This window comes from Notechis scutatus, chromosome Z (genome assembly GCF_049901735.1).
Source record: "Notechis scutatus isolate UNSWTSFEM ecotype Mainland chromosome Z, rNotScu1.2, whole genome shotgun sequence".
Taxonomy (NCBI): domain Eukaryota; kingdom Metazoa; phylum Chordata; class Lepidosauria; order Squamata; family Elapidae; genus Notechis; species Notechis scutatus.
Window position 1 is genome coordinate 90,086,426 of NC_142025.1, and position 13,643 is coordinate 90,100,068.

General features: G+C 36.4%; 1 protein-coding gene across 5 annotated transcripts in view; it reads left to right on the forward strand.

The window, feature by feature from the left end:
* ACLY (ATP citrate lyase) overlaps positions 1-13,643 on the forward strand; it is a 75,373-nt gene that overhangs the window by 25,297 nt on the left and 36,433 nt on the right. For all 5 annotated transcript variants that reach the window (XM_087947897.1, XM_087947896.1, XM_087947895.1 and 2 more), the window contains 8 exons: positions 8-70; positions 736-926; positions 2,112-2,191; positions 3,256-3,390; positions 8,510-8,624; positions 9,433-9,569; positions 10,803-10,864; positions 13,363-13,480. In XM_087947897.1, the coding sequence (XP_087804023.1) occupies positions 8-70; positions 736-926; positions 2,112-2,191; positions 3,256-3,390; positions 8,510-8,624; positions 9,433-9,569; positions 10,803-10,864; positions 13,363-13,480 (901 nt within the window). The remainder of the gene's footprint in view (positions 1-7; positions 71-735; positions 927-2,111; positions 2,192-3,255; positions 3,391-8,509; positions 8,625-9,432; positions 9,570-10,802; positions 10,865-13,362; positions 13,481-13,643) is intronic.

Here is a 13,643-nt window from a genome sequence, read left to right on the forward strand (position 1 = left end):
TTCACAGATTGCTAAAGCTAAGGGCATCCTAAAGAACTTCTTGATAGAACCTTTTGTTCCACATAAACAGGTCAGTTTGTTTGCAAAGCTATCTTTGCAAAATTGAGCATCTCATTTTCATGGAGGAGCCTTTATCAATCTGTCTTTCAAAAGCAATGGAATATATTCCCTAGCCAATATGGCAACTAAAGATGACTGATGTTTCAGTGTGAATATAAAGGGCAGCGAGATCAAGAAGATTGCTTTGTCATGCTAAGGACAGAGAAAAAAATCCCCTTTCCATAATCTCCATGAAGTTTTCAAGCTCCTTTCAGTTGACTAATATTCTTAAATATTAATAGGCAGCCTGGAAGTTAGTCTAATGCTACTAATGGAGATGATGAAATAGGACTGTGATGACATCACAAATCTGTAGAAAAGGGGAAAACACATCCTCAGTCTTGCTATGATTAATCGTGGTTCTGAGGCAGTCTGGTTTACAGTGCAGTAATTTAACTGAGGCATAATGGATTCTAAGTGAAGCTTTCTCCTTTTTTCCAATTTAATTTTGTTTCAATTTTGTTATTATATAATAAACTCTGTGCAGAAGGGAGTAGAGTAAAGAAGGCTGAACTTGTCAGATCTTGGTGAAGACAGCAAAGGCAAATGTCAGAAAGGATTGTCTGTTCATTTAATACAATTTGTTTTAGTCAGTAGGCAGTAAGACCTTACCAATTCATTATGTTTTCTTCACAGACAGAGGAGTTCTATGTATGTATTTACGCAGCTCGTGAAGGAGACTATGTGCTGTTTCACCACCAGGGTGGTGTGGATGTGGGAGATGTGGATGCCAAAGCCCAGAAGTTGCTGGTGCGCGTGGACTGCAAGCTGAGTGAATCTGATATCAAGAAACTTCTCTTGGTGCATGCTCCACTGGACAAGAAAGAGTAATTCTGAACTATTGCTTTCTATCATAGGGAATGTGGATGTTTGCAGGTGAATGATGTATGGCAGCAATTATGCTGACCAGGCCAAGCATTGTCCAGTAATGAAGAATTGTAGATTTACAATTACCCAGGGGCAGTAAACATTCTTCTGAGGCCAAATATATTTTTTCTACTCTTTTTGTGTAATGAATGGGGATATTTTTAATAATGGCTGGAGAGTGCTTTATAACTAGTTATTATGAAAGAGCAAATCTCTAGACCATTTTCTTCTAATATCCATGCTGCATTTAGATACTTACAGGGTCAATCTTTTTCAGTCCTACCTATCTGACAGGATAATATGGATAAAAAAAGAAGCAATCCAAGAGAGAAGGCAGAATTTAATAAAGAAATATTCCCAAAGGGAGACTTGTGCCTAGATTATACCATTTTTTCCCTGGACTTTGCCAATATATAGGCACCAGTCACCCAGCAATCATTTGTCGTGCCTCTTACATCTCAGGGCAAGGCTGACTGAGTCCTTCCCAAGAGAAAAGCATATTTCATTGAATCCCAGTGCTTGAAATTGTACCTAGCAGCTTAGCTAGTTGTGTTTAACATACTTACCACATTATCTTCCCCAAAAGGCTGTAAGAGATCTGTTGATGTGCTTATTTCTAATGGCCATGCCTAATCTCATTCAATAGCCACATTAAGCCATCACCTGTCCATCCTCTTCTAGAATAGACAAGCTACTAAGAAAGGGGGACTGCAAGCTTTGGCCAACCTGGTTCTTTGGGTCAGAGCTGCATGCCTACCTCTGTAAGGTCAAAGAAGAGATGAAGGCTAGCCGTCATGCAGGTCAGAAGGCAGGGATGGCCCATGCTCAGCCAATGCTTCTTCATTTTGCTTAAAACTTTAAAATTCTTTGCAAGCTTTCAAAAGATGGTTAAAATGATTTCCCCATTTATATAATGTTTTAAATTGTATTTGTGTTTATGTGTTTTGATTTGAAATGTCTTTTTCATCTCATTTAAAACAGAAACTAATATAGCTTCAGGAACAATCTCATGCTGACTCATGCAAGTCAACCATTGAGCCTTAGCTAGGCCAAAGGCAGACTGAATTGAGATAAATCTACATAATATGGTAAATTGTTCAACTTGTGCAATTTATTACTGTATATGTTGTACTATTTTTATTTAGCATCTTGGCAAGTTTCATCTTTGGCCTCTTCAACCTTTATGAAGATTTATATTTTACATATCTGGAAATCAATCCATTAGGTAATGTGTTGTTTTATATTTGTGGAAGATGAATATATTTAATTCTGTATTTTTCAGTTTGGGGTGGTTTTTATTTTTAGTTTGTGGAATAGAAAATGAAGATGGAAGTGAAGCCTCTGCTATAAAATAGTGAATATATTGCCACATAGTCTTGTTGAGTAATTTATATTGTGTTTCTTCAGGAAGGGAAAATGTAAAAATATCCATCAATCAGTGTTTGAGGTTCTTTATATAAAACAGCTTCTTCAGAGAAAGAACTGATCACAAATGTCTGGTTTTTATGATTCAGCCTTATTCCAACTAGATGTGATGATAAGATAACATAATTCAGATTAGTTAACAGATGTTATGCCTATAATTCCAGTACTGTGTGCCAAAACACATTACTGTATTCTGAGAAACTTACTTATGCAACAATAAAAATATTTTGTGACTCTTGTATAAGGAATCAAAGGGAGTGTTGGTCAGTGTACATATTTTCCTTTCTTTCTTTATTAGAGATAGTTGTTTCAGTCTAAGTTTTGACAGGTCCAGAAGTCTACTGTGTTCGTAGCTAAAGAAAACCTTTGAATTACATCTTCATTTATGTTAAAATTAATATTTTGTCATGCCAGTTTGAGAACTCCGCCATAAAACATAGAGAAATGCAAAAATATATAATTATTTATTATTTGAATCATGGAAGTCCACCAAAATCTCTGTTCTTTCTGTTAAATATCTAGATAGGCTGACATTTAGGTGGCAAAGAAAATCTGCTTTAATTCTAATTCATAAATGTACTTCATTTATTTAATAGTGCTTTCCAGCATTATCAAGCTGGGGTTCTCCAGATGCGTTAGGAAATTTCCAGTACATCTAAAGGGTGGGCCAGGTTGAGGAAGAGAGATTTATGCTGTCATGTATGTCTCATGGGTCTGAATCATCCAAATGCTTAAGTGGTAAAAGTCCAATGAATAAGTTTCATATCTCATTTACAGTAGGTAGGTAGTGTGAAATGAGGCATTTCAACAGTGACTAGGGAACAATTCACTCTAACTTGCTTTTTGTTTGTTCTCTTTATACAGTTGTAACTGCAGATGGTGTTTACGTACTAGACCTGGCTGCAAAAATTGATGCAACAGCTGATTACATCTGCAAAGTGAAATGGGGTGATGTAGAATTCCCTCCTCCCTTTGGAAGGGAGGCTTATCCAGAGGCAAGTAAAAAGATTATTCTTCTTCCATGAGGCTGGAGAATTAGAGTTTCTGAAGTATCTTGAGTATATTGAAATGCTTGAATTAGATTGGTTAGACCCTTACCATCTAATCATCATCAACTATGAAACTCATGCAGTGATTTTGTGCCAGGTGCTATCTTCTCAGACTAACCTACTTACATGCAGTTGTTGTAAAGATAAGAGGAATGATGACTAGGTACACTCCATTACAGACATTAGGAAATTAATTACAAACATATTTGATCAGGCACTAGACATCTTGGCAGTTAACATCCTTTAAAATACCATTAAAATAATCCAAAACTGAACTGAATTTGCTTGGTGGTTGTCTTAGAATCCACCCTATGGAAAATGTCTTGAAGTGCTTTTGATGGTTCTTCAGGTAGACTAATAAACATGCTGATGACTACTTGTGATGCACTGGGCATGGATTAATTTTGTCTAGGCAGAATTGGAATACAATTTTGTCCATTCAGTAAACTGGTTCTGCTTGGAAAATACAAATATTCTTTAAAATGGTTTGTTTTTTTTTTTCATCTCAAATTTGAGTATCAGAAAAACTTGGCTTAATGTAATATTTATCTCTTTTTTTTGTAAAGTCTTAATGATTCACATTGTAATTTAACTGAGAAATCCATTTAGCTCTTTTTTCTTTCATAGCTTTCTTAGCAATAATGCTAACACTTAGACTTATATACCACTTTACAGTATTTTACAGCCCTCTCTAAACGGTTTAGAGTCAGTATATTGTTCCCAACAATCTGGGTCCTCATTTTACCCACTTTGGCAGGATGGAAGGCTGAGTCAGCTTTGAGCCTGGTGGGATTTGAACTGCCAAATTTGCAGGCAGCCAGCAAGCAGAAGTAGTCTGCAGTACTGCACTCTAACCACTGCACCACTGTAGCTTCCCAGCTTATGAATAACAGCTCAAGTGCCTTCTGTTCAACCTTTTAATAAATGAATTTAATTCTGGCCTCATTGAACCATCTTCTTGCCAGACACTAATGAAGTCTCAGACTCTGCACTGTTTTAGAATTTTAATGAAAATAACCCCCATTCTCTAGAAGAGCTGAAATCAACATTCTCATAATGCCATCTGGGATGTTCACTTAATCATTCAAATGTATCTTCTTCCATTCCAAACCCCATTTTCCTAGGAAAGCTTTCAACATATATCTAAATTAAAATTAATTATTTTATTTGTTAGCTGTTTATCCATAACTAAAAACTTATTTAATCTAACCCCCCCCCTCCCAAGTTTTATTGGATTTTTATTTTTAAATATTAATACATGAACAGTATGGCCTCTGGGTATAAGTCATATTGATACAAACAGCAATAATAATAATATCATCATCACCATCAAACTTATATAATCCTAGCATTAATATACATGGTTGTTTTAGAGTAGTTATTCAATATTTCAGTGTTCCATTTTAATGCCAATGATATTATAAGCATACATTGTAATACCGTATTTCAACCTCTGATCTTTTCCATCTAATTATTACTTATATTCTGTTATATAAAAAGTATATCTTTTAATATTCCCCCTATTATTTCTACCTCTATTCTAGCTTCTAGTCGGATAACCATTGCTAGTCCTAGTATTAATACACATGTTTATATTAAGACAATCCTTCATTATTTGGTTGTTCAAAGCCACAATCCACCATTCAAGTACCTGTCTTCCTATTATCTAAATATACCTAATTATACCATCTTTCAATCTCCAATCCTTCCATCTAACTATCGCTTCATATAAAGGTCTGTATTCTTATTTCTACCTCTATTCAAATTTCTAATCAGGCCATCATGATATGAGGAAAAAAGTGTATGTGTGTGTGTATATATATACATGTATGTATGTGTGTGTGTGTGTATGTTTATTTATTCTTAAGTTTTCACGGGTACTTACATGTATGGTATTCAGCTTTGTTCGGGTATTTTCCCACGTCATTATAGTTGTGCTTTTAAAGTTGTAGCAACGTTTCAGCAGAATCTCATCTGCCATCATCAGGCTTCTGTATTGTGTTCAGAAGCCTAATGATGGCACAGAAGCCTGATGATGGCAGATGAGATTCTGCCGAAATGTTGCTACAACTTTAAAAGCCCAACTATAATGACGTGGGAAAATACCCAAACAAAGCTGAATACCATACATGTAAGTACCCGTGAAAACTTAAGAAAACATACATACATACATACATACATACATACATACATACATACATACATACATACATAAAATAATTCCTTTCTATCCATCATCTCTTGATTGTTTTAGTACTTTAATTTTTATTCATTTTTTTGACTTGCCTCCCATACTCCTCTCTTGGATCTTTGTTTCTATCAGCATCTGTGTCTTCACTATTCAGACTGAATATTTCTCCCATCTCTATCTTCCTAAGCTGCCAGGTCTCCAGAGTATCCACCCAAACCCCTATCTCTCTTTCAAAAATAACTTTCAGATTATCCGATTCCATTTTAAAATCTCTTAAAGTACTTTCCCCTTGGTTTATTTCATCAGTCATTATTGTCTTTATTTCTTCTCATTCTCATCTTCTTGCTTTGTTTGGTAGTTTGTCTGTTCTATCTTTTTTTCCATTCTTTCTGCTATTTCCTCTCTTTCTTGGACTCTTTGATCTTCATTCAATATCAGTTGTAGCATATTTTCTATTTTCCCATTTATGCCTAGCATTAGGTTTTTAAAAAAAAAAACCTCTGTGATTCCTTGTCATAGTACCCCTAATGCTTTGAAACATAAACACCATTTCTCTTGAAACATCACTCACTTCCCCCGATGGAGCATCTTGTTTTAACCTCTTACTCAAGTCCAAAAATGATATATTCCAGTCCAATATTGGTCCTCAGAAAGTTCAATAATCATAGTTCTTTACATCTCAGGTTTATTAATCAGTTCCATTTAAATAGTCCAGGCAGCTTCTGCAAGTCAAAACTCACTTTACTTTACCTAAGAGTCTTCCTTATTCTCACAATAGTCTCCAGTAATCATAAAGTAGATAGTTATAGAACAGTATCCTCCAGATAAATTGTTTAATTCTCTAATCAGAAATTTTTCTAAACGTGTAGGGATCTGATATATTCCATTCACAAGTAGATGGTGCCCTCATCTTAGGTTTCAGCATTGTTTCAAGTCTTATAGATTTGATTAATCCAAATGTAGTTCAATTTATGGAAGCAAAGTCAGCTAATAGTTTCAAGTAGATAATTCCAGCATTTTATAATACCTTTCCAAAACAACACCTGCCCAATTTAAAAATTCAATTTTCTATGTTTTAAAAGGTCTTTCGCTTTTCTTCCCTTAGTTCCTCTCTTTTGGGTCTAGGATTTTTCTCTTTATGGTTGTTCGCCACTAAGAGTCTCTTTTCCTGGATTTTCCTCTCTTTCTTTTCTTTAAAGTTAGGGTCTAAATAAAAAGGAATCTTCTCACCCAGCTCTAATCACTGTTCATCTACACTGCTTCTGTATATTTATTTGTTGCCTTGGCATCCTAGCTTCATCTCTTCTCATTGTGGATGAGTGGGAAAAAGCCCTGAGTCAAGCAAAAGAGTTGCTACTCTCTCACCTGCAGGGCATCCCTCTTTTTTTCACCACTCCTACAAAGTGGCTTTAGCTCTTTTTGGAGCTCTCCAACAGGGAGAACTCAGCATGGGAGCACAGAGACCCGCTCCTCATGTCCAACCGCAACGTCAGCTGGAAGTCCCCAAAATCATTTAATCTATTTCTTTTCTTAATTGCTCTGAGGAATATATCTGTCTATGAGCCCCTCCATTTGTTGTGGTTTTATATCTATAGAAATCATTATGGTGACAAGTCTAATTTTATGACCTACCATGATGGCGCAAAAGTTAGAATTATGGCCTCAGTGATTTCTACTGTCTGTTTCACTGTTCATGTATGTAAGTGTGCAGGGAGAGAGACCTCAAGACAGACAGACAGCTATATATTTGAAGAAAAGAGCTAGACCCATCCCTGAGGCATATATTAATGGATTGGTGCTTGAGCAGGGGTGGGATTCTACCAGTTCACACCAGTTCTATAAAACCGGTTGTTACAATTCTGTGCAGTTCAGAGAACCGGCAAATCGCACCACTGGCTGGCTCCTCCCCTCCCCACCCGCCCCGCCCAGGAGGCTTTCCTGAGGCCCAGTCAGGGGTGGTATTCAGGGGGTTGGGGGAGAGAGAAGTGGCCTGAGAGCAGAGCTGAACCTTTCTTAGGATTGAAGCTTCTATTTTTCAGTGTAGACTCAGGCAACAGATTGCAGAAAGGTAGATCTGGGAGTGAAGCTGTGATTCTGCAAGCAGCTCAATCTGCCTGCCTGCTTTGCCTGATTTTGGGTAAAAGTTGCTCTTTTTTTAAATAAAAAATTCAATCTTTACGTATATAGTTACAATTTTTACATACAAGCCATGCCCAGCCAGTCACATGACCACCAAGCCACACCCACAGAACCGGTTGTTAAGAAATTTGAATCCCGCCCCTGTGCTCGAAGGATTTGCATACTCCATCTTAAATGTGGTGGAAGCAGTGCAAGACTGTTTATCACATAGTTAACTGATCAATGCTTCCTATTTGTCCCTTGCAACTGATTGAATCCCTGCTTAACCTAGCATAGGATCATGAGGTTGGAGGGAGTTAAGTATTCAGCATTTGTATGTATCTATACAACAGGAATGTCCAACCTTTTTGGACTAAACTTTTTTATTAATAGCATGATTGAAGCTTCAGGAATGACCGATGACAACATTTTCAGACCTCTTTTTGTGGACAGGGAGCTTATAGGAACAAAATATATCCTGGTGGCTTTACTGAGACTATTACATTTATTTTAACACTTCATTTTTGCAAAAGACATTTTTAAAAACCTACTGTACCACTAGATTTCAGAGATCTTAGCTTTTCCTACAGAAGCTTGGCAATTGAAATGATGTTGAGAGTTGAAGATTCTCCTGTATCTTTATAAAGATGGTTTTGATTTCTTGTTTAGTCTTGTTTAGTGTTACAAGAAGAATATAAATGTATTTCTGTTCCACAACATTTTGATTCAAATGATATTCAAATGCTATATCTTTAGGAAGCCTATATTGCTGACCTTGATGCCAAGAGTGGAGCCAGCTTAAAGTTAACCATCTTGAACCCCAGTGGCAGAATCTGGACCATGGTGGCTGGAGGAGGTGCCTCTGTGGTTTACAGGTATCAGACTCAGGTTTTGGTGGAAGTGATGTGGCTGTCACGTACTTTAGTGTAGATTGTGATCCAATTCAATAGCTGCAGCAGGAAGACATTTGTTACCCTTTTGTGTGCCAGAACCTCAGCAGGGTTACATATTGTTGAATAAACAATTCTTCCTGAATCCAGCAGCCAGGGTTTGAGTGTCACCATTTGCTTTTCATCCTGTTAATAATTGTCAGGAAGAAATGCTATGATCACAGGTTTAGGAATGTGAATGCAACTTTGCTCTGTAGCATATTATTTTAAATACTTAAGTATTTTTGACATCTAAGAAATAGTTAGCTGGAATTTGGATAAATGTGCACTACTAATAGCCTTTTACTGTGGGGAGGGGAAAGAGAAAAGTTAGACATTTGTATCTGGACATTTGATCCAGATAGTATCAGGATAACCTCTGCTCTCTTTTTCTTTTAAAAGCTTATTTTTAGCAAATACTGAGTCTTTTCAGAAGCTTAGGTTTGTAAAGCTCAGTGAGCAGACATCAGTGTCTTTTCATGATCTCATACTTGGGAGGTAAATTACATTAGTGCCATAGTTTTCCCTAACAGACATTCTGGCTGGGGGAAACTATGCCTAAATCTGTTAGAAAGATTGGATTTATAAATATTTAACAAAACATCAGTATTGTAATTACTGTACTCTAACTCTTAAGAATTGCTTGAGGTAGCTGTTGCTCTTGTTTCTGCAGGTAACTTAATAGTTGCTTCAGTTTTTTATGCAGACTTAATGCAGTTTATGCCTTTTAACACCCCACATACATTCCATCTAGTGACACCATTTGTGACCTTGGTGGGGTGAATGAACTAGCCAACTATGGTGAATACTCTGGAGCTCCTAGTGAGCAGCAGACCTATGATTATGCCAAGACCATCCTCTCCCTCATGACACGAGAAAAACACCCAGAAGGTAAAGATCAAATTGGAAGATGCAGGCACCCTTTGTTCCTTTAATTCTGTATGTCCTTTAGCAAAAGACCTGCTCTGCTATTAGAATGAATGCAGGAGCCATGATTCCTCCAGGCCCCATCCTGGTTTCTGATGCTCTGAAGTAACATAGATGGGCAAATGCAAGGCAACTATGGGAGGACCAAGAAATAGATTAAAGAGGGTTGAAGGCTAGATGTAATGAGAGTCAAGGGGGAGTGTAAAAAAAATGGGAGAAAAAAAAAAGAAGGGAGACTAGCACATATGTAGAAATGGGATACATGTAGAAAGAAATCAGTGGAATGGGATGTGAAAGCTGTATTCCTCTACCAAGTTCTCTTGATTTAGTGACATGCAAAGCTCAAAAAAATCAATTTCTTTCTCAAAAGCTCAAGAAAATCAATTTCTCTCTCAAATATGTTCAGGAATGTAGAATTGATTTGGGAAAGATACACATTCAGGTGGTCCAGGACATATGACTACAATGCAGCCTGTCCATTATGGTCATTTGTTGTCACAGTTGGGTTGGTCACATGACTGACCCGATTTTCCACCTTTTTTGTGATGGTTGTTAAATAGCAATAGCACTTAGACTTATATACTGCTTTATAGTGCTTTACAGCCCTCTCTAAGCGGTTTACAGAGTCAGCATATTGCCCCCAACAATCTGGGCCCTCATTTTACACACCTCGGAAGGATGGAAGGCTGAGTCGACCTGGAGCCTGGTGGGATTTGAACTGCCAAATTGTAGGCAACTGGCTGCAGAAGTAGCTTGCAATACTGCACTCTAACCACTGCGCCACAAATACTACAGTCATGAAACGAACATCACGATTGTTAAGCAAACCAATAGTTCACTATGGGCACGTTTTTGCCAAAAACTAGAGATAAGTGCTAGTTTTTGGCAAAGCTGTCTTAAAAACATCAAGCTGTGTTGCCAAACCCCCAAAGTTTGGTCACATGGCCTTAGAGGGGGTCCAACTATCAGAACTTTGAATCTGGGTCGTAAGTCCCTTTTTCGGGTCTGTTGTGACTTCAAACAGTCACCAAGCTGTTCAAGGACTACCTGTATTGATAATTCCTTCAAATTTGAGCCATTACTACATTTCTGAGTGCAGTTGCCTGCTTCTAAATAGCTATAGACCCGATTATATATTCTATATATTCTTGCCAAATATTTTGTTTTAAACTTTTTCTTTTTCCTTCTCTTTGCAAGGCAAAATCCTAATCATTGGAGGAAGCATTGCTAATTTTACCAATGTAGCTGCCACTTTTAAGGTAAATAAAAGATCCTGACAAAGAGCTTGTTAATGGCCATTTTGATTTATGGTTTGGGAAGATGCATTCACTTTTGGAAGTGTCCATGTTTGGACTGGCATGAAGTAGTTTGAAGCAGCTTTTGCAAAAGAGTCTCTGCAGCATTATTATTGGAACAGAACATTTTTCCCCAGACAACTGGCATTTATGTAAACAGATTTAGCAACACAAATAGATAAGGGTTGAGTTATGTCCGTCCCCCCTTTATCACGGGTTACTATGCATTGGTCAGCCTTGATTGGGCTTTTTTTCCCCCTTCCTGTCTTGAGAATATACAGCGTGAACAGTGTAGTATGGAAATATTTTGTTCACTCGGGCTTTCAGGATTTAAGAGACTGCCCTCTTAAATATACACAAAATTATCTGCTACAATGTTCTACCAGTCAATGACTACTTCAGCTTCAACCACAACAATACAAGAGCACACAACAGATACAAACTCAATGTAAACCTCTTCAAACTCAATTGCAGAAAGTACGACTTCAGCAACAGAGTGGTCAATGCCTGGAATGCACTACCTGACTGTTGTTACATCCTCTAACCCCCACTCCTTTAACCTCAAACTATCCACTATTGACCTCACCCCATTTTTAAGATGTCTTTAAGGGCCGTGCATAAATACACCATCTTGCCTACCGTCCCTATCCTATTGTCCCCATTTATTCGTACCTATTTCCTGTATTCTTACTCAGTTTATACTTATATCTATTATTTTGTAAGTGATTGACAAATCAAATAAATAAAAATAAAATAAATAATAAAATATTAGACAATCTTTTTGGGGTATCTTTCAACCCTGAACTGAAGGCAGAAACAAGTCTTATTTTTGGGAACTTGGACAGTTTTTGAGCCAAAACACAAGAAATGGAACCATGCTACTTAATATTCATTATAGTACCTAGTACTGATATCCACAACTTCATTTACAATTTGGGTTCTTTTATCTTTATCTTGGGTTGCCCCCATGAATGCATAGGGAGTATATAGAACTGGAAAGCAAAGTGCAGTTTAAATTATATTATATTAATAAGCAAATTGGTGACAAGTCATAACAAAATAAAGACATACATCGTAAATATTATAAATGAATCAGGCTTTACAAATTTCTTTGATCTTGTGCTATTTAATTTACTTTTTTAGTTTTTCATTTTCCCTTCAATAAATAAGTCATAAATATGTTCAGTTCAAATAGTTTTTCTTGGCACAAAACAAATTAAGTTGTCCTAGGTCAGACCATACTTTATAACTGGATGGTAATAGAATTAAGAATTAAAAAATAAAATTGAAATCGAAAGAATTATATAACAATATATCACTTGAGCTAACATAACTAGCTAATTACATATGATGATTAGTACTGATATATAATAAAGTCAATCAAGACAGAGAAGTAATCAGGAGAAAGTAATACTATAATATAAATCAAATCAAAATAGAATACTTTAACAAAGAGCAATCCCAGTTTTTCCTTAATGTGATGTCCATTTGTTAGGTTTATTTCTAACAACTCCAGTGAGTTCCTTATTCCTTTATAGTTAAATGAGATTGCTATAAAGTGCAATTCATGGTGTTAATTAGACAATAATTATAATAAAAACAAGACCTAGTTTGGTCTAGTGGTTAAGGCACCAGATTAGAAACCGGAAAATTAGAGGAGAAAGGATACCTAGGTAGGTTCCCTATTGAATTATTTATAAAACTAGTAAAGACAGGAAAAAATATATAATTTAAATCTAAAAATATAGATGTAAAATGCTTGTCTACATCTTCACTTCCAAAGCATTGCCGAACTTCAAAGCAGTGTTTCAATATCTCGAACACCTGTGATTTACTAACTATAAATAAATCTCTCTTGCCAATTTGTTAACATCTAGTATTATTTTTTTAATTCTGCAAAGATAGGGAGAAAATCCAATTTATAGCTGCTCAGAGCATGATTTCCTGCTCCAAATATACAGTAGCTTTAAGCAAATTCACTAAATTCAGGCTTTGACAAGCCTTGTTCTTCAAAAAAGCAATATTCCCTTATTTACAGCATTCTTGCTTTTGGTTCAAGCTTTGTTTGTTTGAGACTTCAAGAGATTCTCATTAACTCATATCAAAAAATGAGCAAGCTAAATTAAAAGCACTTAAATTCGAGAGGCTTGAATTTGTATCCACTATCTGGAATTTTAGGCATCAGTGTTGCTTTAGATAATAGTAAATATGCAGGCAATAACTTATCTGCATTATTAATTAAAATATGTAATTAAGGAAATATGAAAATTAACTTTTGGAAATTAACTTTCCTAATGTGGTTCTTTCAGTCCCAGGCTGGTTCTGGTTCTTTCAGTCCCAGACAACAAAACAGCTACTGCTACAATTCCCTACCAATTGTCGCTCTGTGAAATTGCTGAGTTGTTTCTTGATGTTTAGAGTATCTATCTCTATGATTTTTTTTTAACAAAAAAATTTTACAGGGTATTGTTAGGGCCATTAGAGATTATCAAGGCCCTCTCAAGGAGCATGAAGTGAGGATTTTCGTGAGGAGAGGTGGCCCCAATTACCAGGAAGGCTTGCGTGTCATGGGGGAAGTAGGTAAGGATGCCCAGTGATTGTTTGAATTTATAGTGGGGGGAGGGGCACTCCCTTCCAGAAAGGCAAATAGCTGAAATAAAAATTTGTGCCTCTTTTTCATACGTAAGCCAAAATGAGGAATAACATCTCTTAATTTTCTTTCCCAAATGACTTAGAGCACTGC